The following is a 14,992-nucleotide window of genomic DNA, read 5'->3' as shown; positions in this document are numbered from 1 at the left end:
TGTGACAGAGCAAAAATATGTTGACATTTAAAATTCTTTCATAAGTCGTTTTGTAGACATGTCGTTTTATCCGTATATATCTTTATGCTTACCCATGGGAATCTCTTTTTCTCTTTGGTACCGTAGTTATAATGTAGTAAAAGTTTATTCTTAAGTTTGCTTCAGACTTAAGTTTGCTTCAGACTTTGTACTGGAGGGCTGCACCCACAACGTACGACCTTCAAGGAAGCCGCATGGAATGAGTGCGGCAATTGCGCCGAGGCTGAAAGGGCTCCGTAAGATTACTTTTCAACCGACAAACAATTTTCCCTGCGTTAGTATCTGTTACCCCAAGGTCAGTGGAACGGTACCCGCAAGTAATGTGAACGCACTAGCCGTAGCCTCTTATGATGGAAAAAATCGCACAGACAATATTATACGATTTTATCGTTCAGTTAATGCAGTCTAGGCTTTAGTCGATTAAACACCTTCGTCTATAGCTAAAATATTTGGACTTTTTGAAATAGGTCCCCACAAAACAGTTTTGTATTGGACTCTTTTTGTAATTTTACAGGATAGATTTGTTTGAGATAAATAATGAACTTATTCCTAAAAAGGAAGTTCACAGACATTAAATAATATAAATGCAGTTAAGTGTGGCATAACATTGTTTATTAACAAAACTGTACCATGACTTTGTAACAGAAATTTGAGCAGAAAAAAATTACTCTTCAATACCATTACGAAACTTTATCTTCCACTGAGCTAAAAAATCAAACAGTTGAACTCCACACACCAAACCCTTCCTTCTTTCTTCCATTTACTTTCAACAGGCAAACATAATGAGGAAATTGTCTAACCCCCCTTCCCCCCACGTTCTATCTCCTCTCCACCAATGAAAGGTTTTATGTAAATCATTTCGTTACATTGTCAATAGAACTGGCATAATACCCCGAATCTCAGACTTCTCTGTAATCTTTATCATCAGCATACATGTCCCCATGTCATTCCCATACAGAGGGCATGTAGCCCTGAGGGAAGACCTAATCCATACTCTGATGTACAGGGTGGAATAAAGTATCTGTTAATGACTAGAGCAAATGTTAGGTTCCTGTACATTTCATACTGATAAGATAGCATGTATAACTTCAACATTTGACATACCAATAACTGCAAAAACAAATAAACAAGTGAAAACTTCATCAAAATGAAACACCATTGTGTTGGGTGAGACTGTGTGTGAGGTTAACATTGTGTCAAGTGAGCTAGTGTGTAAGGTTAACAGTGTGTTAGGTGTGACAGTGTATAAGGTTAACAGTGTGTTAGGTGTGACAGTGTGTAAGGTTAACAGTGTGTTAGGTGTGACAGTGTGTAAGGTTAACAGTGTGTTAGGTGAGACAGTGTGTAAGGTTAACAGTGTGTTAGGTGTGACAAATGTGGCAGATGTGATGATGTGGTAGGTGAGAGAATGTATTAGATGAGATAGTGCATGAGGAGCTACAGCGTCTAAGCAAACTATGCAACACTGCACACAAAAGGCTCACTTTATGGATAAATATTTAACTTGAACAACTGGAAAAATCTCACTAATAAAGTATTATAACATAATGCAAAGAATGAGCTATGCTATCTTTTGCTTAATTTGCACACCTCCCTTTTCATAGGTATCAAAACTAAACGTCAACAAAAATGATAAATTAATTACTTGCTCCACAGCCGTGTCATAAAACAGTTAACTTCCTCACTTATACCCTATTTTTTGCATAGCTTCAGTACCGGTACATTTGCAAATTTGTTGCCGAGACTCTTCTAGCTGCTGAAAGTTTTGTGAAATTGTCTACTTTACTAAAGCTATCAAAACCCAAATATGCATGAAAAATTAACTTGCACCTTTGTTTTTTCTGCATTAACTTCTTATTTTGCAAAACCTAAAGCAAATATAAGTAATAACAAGATCTAGTTATTTTTACAAATAAAAATAATTTATCTCATGCATAACAACCTCTTAATATATCATTAAATCACATTTAATAATATCAAACTGACAAGAACTGGTTGGTTAATACCAATATGGTGTCCTGTGTTTTTTAGCTTTCTTTCCATCAATGCCAACTTAATGCCCCTCCAGTAAGCAAGTCTACATTCAGCAAGAGAAGGGTAAACAGCACCACAAAGAAAAAAAGCATTCAGACATCCTCTTGGAATGTTATAAAAGAAAGTGATGAGTCAAGTTTGGCAAGGGTTGACAAAAATTTTATGAAAAAAAAAAACTGCCAAGATTGTCAGTAGTCAAGATCCCCAGTGACACCATTTTGTCTAAAATTAGTTTGTCTAACATCTTCTTCCCTTGGTTTCCACACTTTCCCATCTGTAACTGTGCCAACCGTCAGACAAATTGAAAACACTTAGTCATCCTTAACAAAGTGGAACTTCCTTGTGGACTGCTTTTGCAAGGATCTCTTCTGGATGACAAAATGTTTGGTCGTAAGACCGGCCTGTCTTGAGATCACATAACATGGCTGCCTTACAATTTCCTGTGCAGGGAGGATGTCCTGGGGCAGACTTGTAGTAATATCTGGAAGAAAAATGTTCTTTCTTACCAGACCCGAACATTTTTAGTGACCATTCATTATTGGTAAAAAAAAAAATATAAACAACTGATGAAAATAAAAAATTGCCACTCATCCTTATGTCTGAACTTAAATGTAAAATGTGCCTGGATCTTACTGCCATTGTTTATACAAAATTTTAGTGTGAAAGCATTATCCAAGTATACACAGTTTAATTTAGGTCTGATGTGAACAACACCTGCTGTAACAAAAATATCCTGACTCTTTAACTCTACCAGTCATAGCCCCCCCCTCAATTGGGAATATATATCACACTGTTCATAACAGTCCACAGTACTGATGGTGCAAAGTCTGCACTGCAGCTATGCTTTACCTGTAGTACACTTGAAATAATGTGTCATTTGTTGTCATCTTAGACACGAATTTGTTCCATGAAGATGGTAATAAATTAGGGAGACCATAAGCTGCCTGGAATGGAAAGAATACAGGTGCTCACTTTACTGACTTTCCCTCTTTGACAATTTTCTCTTTGAATATATTGGTAGAAAACAAGCAGTGACAGAAGCATGGTGTGGAGCATTCACTTTATAGGAATATGATAAATTGATTGAATTAAATATTGATTTTGAATATAAGAATCCTGAATATAAGAATCCAACTATGCAACAATTATCAACTATTGTTGTACTTGGAAAAACTTTTACGTCTTATATGTTTATTATTATTAGTATTATCATTATTATTATTATTATTTAGTCAATAACCCAGTAGAGATGACTCACCTTTGCTGAGTATTCTAGATCCCAGTGGGTTTTGTTGGAGAGATTGGCTTCTGTCAGATTGAGTATGTAAGTGCTATGGTCCAGCACAGTCTGCAATATACAGGTGACAGATTATAAATCAAGATGAACTCTTAAAGTTAAACATGAGACTTGGACACATCAAACAAATATGCTTATTTCATAGATGTATAAAAAATGATCCAAAACATTTAACTGACAAAAAATAAAAATTTATTTCATGGTTCTTCTCTTTAAGTAACCTCAGTTATTTTGATGATGTAATGAAAATTACATGAAGAGAGAGAGAGAGAGAGAGAGAGAGAGAGTACAATAAGTCTAGAATGTAAAAGTTCCCCTGGTTAATTTGCAGAGATCAAAGTCCCTGACACAACACAATAACTTCTCTTACCCATGATGTATTCTCATACTCCCCATCAATCTCATAGACTCTATACCCTGGGTTGATAAAACTGTATGTTGTCACACTTGGACTCACATATGCCATGTTTGTGGTACGCCTTTTGTCTTCCAGGTCATAGAACAGCTCGAAGCTGTCCTTGTGGGTGTGACCGAAGAATTGTGCCACAACTGTGCTTTCATATCTGAAATTGTGTTAGGTTAGATGAAATGGAAAGTAAGATAATGTTGAATGAGATAAGTATCAGCTTATTTGAAGCGAGGAAATTTTGCATAATTAACCTTACAGGACACACTACTTGTTAGCATAAATTTTTTAAATATTTACAGGTGTTATTCAACAGTAAATATTATAATTAACAGTAAACCTATACATTTAAAGAACTGCAACAATAATGTAAGAGGTATAGAAATGAGTAAAGAATAGGTATTATGTAAATGTGTAAAAAGCTGAAGGAGAAAAACAAAGGCAGGGTAGAACAAACCTATTAATAATCCTATAATAATTCCAGCTCCATGCTTTGAGACAGGATTCTGTCCCTGGTGGTATGTGTCCTATGATATGGACCTAAAACGTTTGGACTTAGATTATCATTATATACTAGCAGTAATTTAACTTCAAAAATCGAATTACAAAGTGTCAGTGTTTATACATGTGTGTGTGTGTGTGTGTGTGTGTGTGTGTGTGTGTGTGCGTGAGAGAGAGAGAGAGAGAGAGAACACAGTGAAGGACGTTATGTAAAAAATCACTTGAGATTTTAAAAATTTTTTAAAGATCTTGGCTGTGTTGAGGGAGTCATAGAAAGGACAATTATCCTACCATAAAAGATTACCTTTTCTTTCTTATCCTCAGCCGCCTGTAGCACCTGCATCAGCCACTCCAGCTCCCCGGCAGGGTCGGTCATATTCAAATACAGCCACAGGTTCCCAGTATTGCAGTAATTCATGTTCATGGAGACTAGACGCAGGCCTTTCTTGATCAACAAGGTGAAGTAGCCCCCTCTAGTGAAATGGACAAGAATTACAAAAGGGGCCATTCAGAATGAGTGAGGTGGCTCATGCACATTAACTACATGGGTAACTCTTGCTGAATGCAATCAGATTAACAGACTAACTTGCCTCCTTTTGTTACCAAACTGTTTGTAAATTCACCAGCATTTCTGTATTCTACTCAAAGATCGCATTCATGATTCAGCATGAGTCCCGCAGAGTTTGTGCTCATTAGCTAGGTTGACATTACTAATTCTGAAAACAGTCCCTTAGATTTTGATAGAAAGGTAGCAGTATACACCACAGCTCTCCCTTTGGTCTATTCTCAACTTCCAGTAATATAATTTTTAATTATTTTAAATAAAACTTCTTAAATTTCTTTTAACTTTATTATTTTTTATCATGTTTTGTAGAAAGACAAAAATTAACCTACAATGCTGCATATAAAAAACAACATTTCTTCCCATTAAATTGAAGGCAGTATGCTTTAGGTGCACAGTTTGACATAACAACAAAAAGATCCAAACACACATACTTGTTTATATTGGCCATGGTATCTGCTGGAAGCCAAGCAGACCATGTTTTAGCCAGTTCCCCATACAACCAGTGAATCGAGTTGTTCCCAGTGATAAAAGGTGGAGGGAAACTGAAAGCACAGGTTATTTATATCAGATTTTGAACAGTTTTATTTTATTTCAAATAACTTTATTTGTGCTCACCATTCAATGTTATTTGGACTTGCATCTTTATTGTTCTTGACCACGGTTCAACAGCATTGTTAAGTAAAAGACAGATGAGTATTTGAATAGCCCGATGGACAGAGAATTTGAAAAAGCTACGACTGAAAAGAAAACAGAACTTACAAAATCGTGAGTGATAAAAATAAATTAAAAAGAAAGAAATATGACAAGACAGTAAACCAAAGAAGTTCAAAAATAGACAGACAGACAACAGAAAGATGGACAAACCCTCCTTACCTATTCACAGGGGAGCTCTCATGGTTTCCCAGGGCTGGAAACACAGGTGTGTCAGGGAAATACTTCAGGAACAGTCTCTGTATGATGTCCAGCTTACTGACCTGGTCAGCCCTGGACTGGTTCCACACATCATGGGGAGGGAGGTCCCCTGTCCACAAGATGTAGTCAAACTGAAAGTGAAAGTGATGTACTGTAATTACTTTCAAATTTCAAACACCCTAACTTCATGGGGTGGGAGGTCCCCCGTCCACAAGATGTAGTCAAACTGGAAGTGGATGTACTGTAATTACTCTTACATTTCAAATACCAAAAGCAATCCAATATTTCAAACTGGAAGTGATGTACTGCAATTTCTCTTAAATTTCAAAACACATTAACTTAGTAATCCCATATTTTTTTGCACATTATACTTTTTTTCCTTAACTGTAACTCATCTCAATGACTAAAAAATGACAATTTTAACAGGAGAACCTCAGTATTTATAGACCATGCACAATAAACCCTGATTATAAAACATAACGTCCATTTTATAGGAAACATAACGTGATAAAAAGAAGTGACATACTTTCTGATTTGTCAAATGTTTGAACATGTTCTCCAGTGTCCAAAGTGGAGTATCACAGTTATTATAGTCACCCCAGAAACCAGCTGGACGGAACTTCTTCCCTTAAAATAATTAATACATAAATAAATGAATAATTACAGGTAAATTTTTGACTGGCAACACTACATTAAAACATTTACCACACATTATCATTTTGTTTTTCATTTTTTTAGAGGCTTATAGTGCATTCACAGTTAAACTTTTCCTAAATTTTTAAATTGCTAAATATGTAACATTATAAAACAGTGATGTTTATTTGCTGAAAAATTATGACAAAGGTCATGATTTTAAAACTAACCTTGACCTGTATTCATCAACCTTGTCCTTGACAAACATGCTCACTTACAGATGCCAACCCTGACCTAGAAACTTACCTACACTATTTTTTCTACAACATAGTGGTTCATCGCAGTCAGCGTTCCCTTTATGCATATACTGAGGATCAAAATGAATGTCTGACAGCTGAAGAACTCGCAGTTTAGGAGCACCAGGCTGAAAAAGTAAGATACATATCAGTATATTGTCTATATAACTAATGCTAAGCAATATAATAAGACAAATATACATCAAACTTAATCAGCATAAAAGAACAGAACAAATCTTCTTAATCATCAACATACAATAAAAGAACACCATTTTCCCTAATTTGTTTTCCTTTTCTTTCTTTATTTATTTGTTTTGTTTTTTGTTTTTTTTTAATCTACATAAAATATGGGAGAGGGCAATAATATGTTAAACAAATAGATAAAAACAAATGAAGCATCACAAAAATATATAAATTTGTTATTTAACAAATCTGATAAAACTGACTATTATATCGGCCAGGAGCACAAAATGAGTGATATATGGTGTAGTATATTGTAGCTAACTCAACTCACCTGGGGGTCTCTGGGCTGTACCACTGGTGGTTTAGGGGTGTCAGGTAATGGAACAGTCCAGTTAGCTAGGGGGTCAAAGGGTGTGGCACAACTCCCTCCTAAGACGAGGCCACATATCTCTTTAGGGCTGAGTGCAACTTTGTCTATGACTGTTAACACTTCGTTCTGGAATTAAACGAAAGTGAAATATGTGACATGTCTTCTTAAACACAATCTTAGAAACTGCTTCTCTCACACAATCTTAGAAATGGGTTCTTAAGCACAAATTTACAAACATCTTCTCTAACGCAACTATTGATTTCACAGCTACATTTCCACGAGAAATAATAATTACCAAGTGTTTGTTTACAGTTTTAGTTACCTTGAATTCTGGTATAACACTTCTGCAGACTTTTTCAGTTTCTATCTTGAACTTGATGCACAGCTCAATCAAAACACTGACTATTTCCGTCTCTGATTTGTTTGTCGCAAACATCACTTGAACCACGCTAACTCCCACCTTACACGCATCACACTTCAAGTCAGTGCCACCAAATACGTACTCCTCAAGATGTTTTAGGAAAAACGAAATAATGCCAGGCATATGTAACTTTTTGAGAATGCTTCCTGGTACACGATTGTCTGCAACTTTATGTTCCTGTTCAATGCCATGTTGCTGCCTCATTTTGTGAATGTTTTGCTGATGAATTCTTGGAATGTCCAAATGATTTGCATTCCCCATTTCCTGTAATGTTTTGAATTCAGCTGCAAGTTGCATAGGTTTTCCATCACTTCGTAGAGTGCATAGTATTAGTAAAAGCACCAGGGTGCAATATGACCCAAACTTTATAAGTGGTGTGTCCATTTTTGCCTTTGATTTATAAACAAGAACTCAGGTATGTCTTCTATTTCTTTTTAATGTGTGTCAGCAACCAGGAAGTCATTCACTGAGTCATTGAGTCGGTCACTTTCCTGCTGTAATCATTCTGCTGCCTTCTCAGTTTCAGTTTTGAAGAGGGGGGATAAAACAATATGAAATAAAAATCAGAAGCATTATTATTATTATTATTATTATTGCAGGAAAAACTTCATGTGTTAGCATTTTTATTTATGAATCTTGATGTCTACCATATGTTGGCATGTTTTTGATATCTATCATATTTTTATATCTACCATATGTGAGCACACACAGAGCAGGCATTAAAAGTATAAATACTAATATGTAACTAAAAGTGCAGCTGCTAATTATTCACGATATTTTTCTTCAAAGAAAATAATGAACTTAGGTTACATATATGCAACATTATTATTCTACACAGCTTGCACTCAAGGCTACAAACATGTTCCACAATGAGCAAAGAGCTTTGTGTTGACATGTACTTCCCTTTTTTAATCAATCATGTGATATATCAGTTTAAAGGTTCAAAGTTTTTCAAGATTGGTCACATGCACTGTCATGTCCTTCATAAACAACACATGAGCAAAGCTCAATAGATAGCTCAGTTAATAAGTATTTTCCTTGAAATAAATAATGCACAACAGTAATGTATATTTATCTTCCTTTAGATTTGACGTTTACAAAACTCATTTGTCTGTTATTGACTTACCAAGTGACAAGTCACGTCAGTAAATCGACTGTATTTAGACTTCATAATTGATAAATGAATGTCCCTATTTAACCATTTAACCTAACAGCATCTGAAACCTGTAACAAAAATAGTTTACGATGTACCACTACGATTTAAACAAGACCCATGCATAACCGCATAATTACCATATTATTTCTATGTGCGATCTTCCGATCCCTGTGTTTACGGATTCATGTGACTAATCGACCTAGTTAAAGTCAAAACCGAGCATCAAACCGAAAGGCGGAGCAACACAATCACTGTAGATGTGAATAAGATATGATATTTGAAGATATGTTCATTTTTGAAGAAAATATTAAATAGTTGACATATATTGGATGGAATATCATATTACTATTTTTTATCAAAACATTATTGCTTCTTTACCGATGGAGGTTTCCAATCTTCATTTCGAAGCTGTGCGGAAACAATATGGCAGACGAAAACATAAGGAATCGCCGAACAGGCGAAAATATGTCTCCAAACGCCCCAGAGACAGGATTTCCCAGCGGAATGCCAGGATTTACGGGTGCATCTTATCCTGTATACTCTATAACGCCATGTAAGACGGCCACAGAATACGTAACGGCGGTGAGAGAGTGGTTGAATTGCCAGTATTCACTCAGTTCTGCGGCGACGATGGCACAGCAGGTCCAAATGTTATCAAGCATGAACGCCGTAATGGCAGCTTACCAGGCGCAGCAGCAACAACAACAAACAATGAATGGAGTCAGTGGCAATTTATCACAACAGCCGCCTCCACCGTTTGCTGCTGCTGCCCCTCAACAGCAGGCTAGAGAACAGCCGGCACAACAGAATTTCCAAGGACAGGCTGGTGAAGGTGGGTCCCCCCCCCTACACACACACACACACACACACACACACACACACACACACACACACACACACACATGCATGCACGCAGGTACACACAGAGAGAAAGGGAGAAAAGGAAAATGGGAGAAAGAGATATATTAATTAAGAAACTAAAAAATCACTTTAATGTCCTGCTTTACTTATTTGACCTGAAATTGAAAGTGTAATGCTTGGGCCTTTTCAGCATAAACTGGAATTTTTTGTATTAAAGCTGATACCAAACTGAACTTTACCACTGCCTACAACTGTGCAATAGCTGCTTATAGGCATATACTGTTATCATTCTGTTCATCATTTTTTTCAGTCTACACAATACCACAGCTGTGGAAGAGGGTCACAGCTGAATTTTTGGACTTTGTTCTTCTTTTTATGATGAAAATTACATTGACACTCATGGTTGCTGAGCAGTTCAAATTGAGGTAAGGTTTTAATGAATGATTATTCTGTCAAGATAAAAAATAAAAGGGATTTGCCTTATTTTACAAAGTTGCCCTGGAGTTGTTTTCCTTACTTGTGACTTCGCATCTGCCGCTCAGAAAAACTGGTTGTGCATTATGGTTTTTATAAGTTGAATGAACATTGTATAATAAATAAGAATTTGAAACTGTGACTCCTGTGGTTTTAGTTTTTTTTTATCAAAACTTTGATAATTTTTAATATTTATTTCAGCAACTACCCAAAGTATGACTTAGAAAGCCTGCTAAGCCGCACAGAAATTGATTATGAGACAGCCCTGCAGATTACATCAGAGATTGTTGTCATGGAAATAATAAACAGGATAGCTATCACCTTATTTGAGGTTAGTTATTATAACTAAATTCTCTTTCTGTCTCTCTCATATTAAAAATGTTAACACCTTCTGTAGATCCCATTATTACAATATTTTTCTCTTTCTCTTTCATGTTCATTGTGCAGTCACACCCTCTGTAGATCCCATTGTTACAATATTTTTCTATGAAACAGTATGCATTCATGGAGACACAACATGTTTTCTGTACAATTGCAAGCCTTGTTGTCTATGAGTATTTTTGCACTCTCTCCCAGATTGTGTCTTTGTAGAGATACTACCCTTAGTCTGTATATCCGTTAGCCTTTCTGTCTATGTTTTAAATATTTCTCCTGACCATGTGTCTTTGTGGTGATACTACACTTTGTCTGTGCATTTGCCAGCCTTGCAGTCTTTTATGTTTCCTCAGCTGTGTAATGTTATAAGAATTCCTAAGGCAATGGGGTGGGCAAGTATATCTCCTGAATAGATGAAGATGCTCTGTTAGACATTTAAATATTGCAGGTAAACTATTTCAATATAAAGCTATTGATTGAAGAAAAAATTACTTAATTTTTTATATTTTTTCCAGACAATGTGTCTTCGTGGTGGCAGAAGGAACAGAGGGGCAGCGTCCCCAGGGAAGAGAATGATGAGACTGAAAGTGGTGTCCTGTGATGACGTTGTGGACCTACCTGATGGTAAAGTGAGGGTTACCCCAGCCAGGAATATTGGGCTTTTAAAGTAAGTTAATGTGTGTGTGCATGTATATGTGTGTGTGTGTGTGTGTGTGTGTGTGTGTGTGTGTGTGTGTGTGTGTGTGTGTGTGAGGGTTACCCCAGCCAGGAATATTGGGCTTTTAAAGTAAGTTAATGTGTGTGTGTATATGTGTGTGTGTGTGTGCGTGTGAAATTTTTGCATAATCCTTCCACAGTGGAGGGTAATATAAAGTATAAATAAAAGTATTGGGGTAAATCAGAATTATTCAAATCGTGGACGTTACTGATGTGACTCGGAGATTTACTTTTCGATGGAATGACCCGTATGTGGATACAAATACGAGTAGTACATTTATAAGAATCTCTATAAAATTGCAGATAAATACAAATGGATATCTTTTATTTTTCCAGTGCATTTATCCGAGCCTCTATGAAGAATTTCTCACTGGCGTTCTTCTTCCCTCTCTGTTTAACAGCTCTATTCTTTCAACACGGCAGGGCAGTCTATGATGTTGTATCTGGTAGTATTGTTGTTGAAATGCCACAAGTGCAACAGGAAAGGGATCGATAAGACCTGAATGTGTTAGGTCTGGAGAGATTGATGATTTGGAAGGTCTCAATGAACTGATAGTGTTTTATTTGGGAGTGTTGTTAATGAGGCAGCACTTGTTCAACAGGAGATGACCGGACTTGAATTGAAATTTGACAATATCTCAATGTTGTCTAGTCTGGAAACATTTTAGAACTGAGGCCTGTGCAACATGAGAAAAAAATAGACTTGAATATGGCAGGTCTAGAAGGACTGATAAAAAAGGTCTCAATAAACTTGAGTATGAAGAAGCACTTGGTCAATAGTGCAGAATCTGATGGACTTACATCAACTTAATGTTTGTGCAGAGTGCAGTTTGAGCACCAACTAGACGAAGTTATTGTTTTCCTGCTCTGATTTGACAAACAGACCAACTTGCTGTTTTTGTTTTAAAGAAAAGGAATTTACAGATTTAGAGAAAAAAGATGACAATACAGAATCAAGCTGTATCAAGATGTTGGACACCTGCAGTAGATGTACACAGGTGTCAAAAGTCATTTTACCTTATTGAAAATTTAGCATTATATTTTGTTAAAGAATATTTTAAAGACATTGTGGCAATGTTTGAAAATGCTTTAAAACTCCTGTCATACAGGATATGAAAGAAAATTGTAAAACAAATGTATTTAAGGCAGCTGCTTAAAATTACCACCAATGAAAGTCTGGAGTTTCCTTACTTTCCGAGGCCTACTAGAGACTTATGACTTACGGCACAGAGTGCAAATGGTGCTTTTTTTTTTTTTCTTTTTTTTAGTATTCAGATGTAAGATTCCATTGTATGTGCGTTTACTCCACCCACCTCTAAACGTAAACTAGAGGATCAGAGAGGCGATACCGCCTCCGAATATTGTACCACCAGCTGGAGCAAGCGCATTCATATAGACCCCCACATATACAAAATAAGGAACACAGCCACCAGTCTTGTGCTTGACAAGCTGTAAAAATGCAATCAACAAGAATTTTCAAAATATGCAAAAAATATATATGTTACTAAAAATGGTACAATCAAAGTTAAGTTCATCGCAAGGTAGGTCAAAGGTCAATTCCAAGGTCACAGTAAATTGCCAGTATATGACTTCCTATTCAACTTCAATAGTAACTATGGGCCTATCTCTGCCAGGTTTGGAGTTAAAAGAGAAAGAAATTAGCAGAGTTCAGTTCATGATAATAAGTAGGTCAAAGGTCAATTTCAAGGTCACACTTAGATTGCCAGTATATGACTTCCTATTCACGTTCAATAGTAACTATGGACCTATCTCTGCCAGTTTTGGAGATAAAGGGGAAGCAAACTATGCAAAGTTCAGTTCATGGTGAAAAGTAGGTCAAAGGTCAATTTTAAGGTCACTTTAAGATTGCCAGTATATGACTTCCTATTCAACTTCAATAGAGACTATGGACCTATCTCTGCCAGTTTTGGAGATAAAAGGGAATCAAAATTTGCAAAGTTCAGTTCATGGTGAAAAGTAGGTCAAAGGTCAATTTTAAGGTCACATGTAGATTGCCAGTATATGACTTCCTGTTCAAGTTCAATAGAGACTATGGACCTATCTCTGCCAGTTTTGGAGATAAAAGGGAAGCAAAATTTGCAAAGTTCAGTTCATGGTGAAAAGTAGGTCAAAGGTCAATTTTAAGGTCACATTTAGATTGCCAGTATATGTCTTCCTATTCAACTTCAATAGTAATTATGGACCTATCTCTGCCAGTTTTGGAGATAAAAGGGAAGCAAAATTTGCAAAGTTCAGTTCTTGGTGAAAAGAAGGTCAAAGGTCAATTTTAAGGTCACATTTGGATTGCCAGTATATGACTTCCTATTCAACTTCAATAGTAACTATGGACCTATCTCTGCCAGTTTTGGAGATAAAAGGGAATCAAAATTTGCAAAATTCAGTTCATGGTGTAAAGTAGGTCAAAGGTCAATTTTAAGGTCACATTTAGATTGCCAGTATATGACTTCCTATTCAACTTCAATAGTAACTATGGACCTATCTCTGCCAGTTTTGGAGATAAAAGGGAAGCAAAATTTGCAAAGTTCAGTTCATGGTGAAAAGTAGGTCAAAGGTCAATTTTAAGGTCACATTTAGATTGCCAGTATATGACTTCCTATTCAACTTCAATAGTAACTATGGACCTATCTCTGCCAGTTTTGGAGATAAAAGGGAAGCAAAATTTGCAAAGTTCAGTTCATGGTGAAAAGTAGGTCAAAGGTCAATTTTAAGGTCACATTTAGATTGCCAGTATATGACTTCCTATTCAACTTCAATAGTAACTATGGACCTATCTCTGCAAGTTTTGGAGATAAATGGGAAGCAAAATTTGCAAAGTTCAGTTCATGGTGAAAAGTAGGTCAAAGGTCAATTTTAAGGTCACATTTAGATTGCCAGTATATGACTTCCTATTCAAGTTCAATAGTAACTATGGACCTATCTCTGCCAGTTTTGGAGATATAAGGGACTAAATGTTATAATTTTGGAGTTACCATAATGTGCCATAAATTTCCTACAAAAAAAATTAATTAAAATAAAGAAAAGGTCATTTTGGTCAAAATTCTTGAAATGGGAGGTGCTCTGAAGTTCCAGATGTTCAAATTTGTTGAAATAATGTCATTTTTGACCACAAGTTGTCTGCTTTGCCAAGCCTTATGTTTTATTTTTCCGGAGTTCAAAATTTATTATCCATTACCGTACTGCACATTTTGCTTTCACCACCAATATGTACTTTTTGATACAGCGTAACTCGAAAACCGTATGGAATACAAAAAAACGGAGACCACCTCCAGTGTTGGGCTTTACATGCTCTACAAAATGCAAAAAAGAATGGGTGTCTAGCATTAACGGTTCCCGAATTAGAGACAGTTTTCAGTTTCGATATCTTATGGCCGCTACTCCCGTGAAAATGCACCGATTGACCCCAAATTCACGGAGATGAAAGATGACCTGAAGGGTAACACTTTCCATTAATATTATTAGTTAAGTCTGTGTGGTGTCTGAATAAGACCGCAAATAATTTTTTTTCGGCAAAAATTTTGTTTTTTTGAAAATTTTGGCCCGTTTGACCTTAAAATAAAGGTCAAAGGTCAAATCCAAGGGCATATTTGAAATCTACACATATGACTTTTGGAAAGCTGTCTGTAGAAATTTTTCCCATAATTCCTTCTGTAGGGGAGATAATTAGCATTTAATTTTGCCATTTTTGGACAAGGGTGCATTGCAATGAGTGCCACACCTAGACCCCAATACCG

General features: G+C 36.2%; 2 protein-coding genes across 2 annotated transcripts; one reads left to right on the top strand and one right to left on the bottom strand.

The window, feature by feature from the left end:
* Nucleotides 1-629: 629 nt before the first annotated feature.
* Nucleotides 630-9,083, bottom strand: LOC106162855 (sphingomyelin phosphodiesterase). Its single transcript, XM_086994190.1, has 13 exons — nt 8,951-9,083; nt 7,559-8,169; nt 7,198-7,362; nt 6,694-6,811; nt 6,281-6,381; nt 5,716-5,885; nt 5,274-5,384; nt 4,582-4,750; nt 4,234-4,316; nt 3,741-3,933; nt 3,332-3,421; nt 2,923-3,017; nt 630-2,554 (listed from the first exon to the last, which is right to left on the bottom strand). Exons 2-13 carry the CDS (start codon nt 8,039-8,041, stop codon nt 2,395-2,397), a joined length of 1,938 nt encoding a protein of 645 aa, XP_086850316.1. The 5' UTR covers nt 8,042-8,169; nt 8,951-9,083; the 3' UTR covers nt 630-2,394.
* A 116-nt stretch (nt 9,084-9,199) lies between these two features.
* On the top strand, nt 9,200-13,332 carry LOC106162857 (protein FAM8A1). The gene is made up of 5 exons (XM_013540288.3): nt 9,200-9,645; nt 9,985-10,099; nt 10,350-10,479; nt 11,039-11,190; nt 11,577-13,332. The coding sequence occupies exons 1-5, from the start codon at nt 9,237-9,239 to the stop codon at nt 11,734-11,736; spliced, it is 966 nt and encodes a 321-aa protein (XP_013395742.2). The 5' UTR covers nt 9,200-9,236; the 3' UTR covers nt 11,737-13,332.
* Nucleotides 13,333-14,992: the final 1,660 nt, after the last annotated feature.

The sequence above is a fragment of the Lingula anatina genome, chromosome 8 (genome assembly GCF_051362555.1).
Source record: "Lingula anatina isolate TDL-2025a chromosome 8, LinAna3.0, whole genome shotgun sequence".
Lineage (NCBI taxonomy): Eukaryota > Metazoa > Brachiopoda > Lingulata > Lingulida > Lingulidae > Lingula > Lingula anatina.
The sequence above is the reverse complement of the archived record's forward strand: the minus strand, read 5'-3'. Positions and strand labels throughout refer to the sequence as shown.

Coding starts and splice junctions, on each gene's coding strand:
- LOC106162855 (XM_086994190.1), bottom strand. CDS start 8,041: ATGGACACACCACTTATAAAGTTTGGGTCATATTGCACCCTGGTGCTT. Junction 6,382..6,693: donor TTGTAGAAAAAATAGTGTAG/GTAAGTTTCTAG, acceptor AATTATTTTAAG/GGAAGAAGTTCCGTCCAGCT. Junction 4,317..4,581: donor CTGAGGATAAGAAAGAAAAG/GTAATCTTTTAT, acceptor CAAACGTTTTAG/GTCCATATCATAGGACACAT.
- LOC106162857 (XM_013540288.3), top strand. CDS start 9,237: ATGGCAGACGAAAACATAAGGAATCGCCGAACAGGCGAAAATATGTCT. Junction 9,646..9,984: donor CCAAGGACAGGCTGGTGAAG/GTGGGTCCCCCC, acceptor CATTTTTTTCAG/TCTACACAATACCACAGCTG. Junction 10,100..10,349: donor GCTGAGCAGTTCAAATTGAG/GTAAGGTTTTAA, acceptor TATTTATTTCAG/CAACTACCCAAAGTATGACT.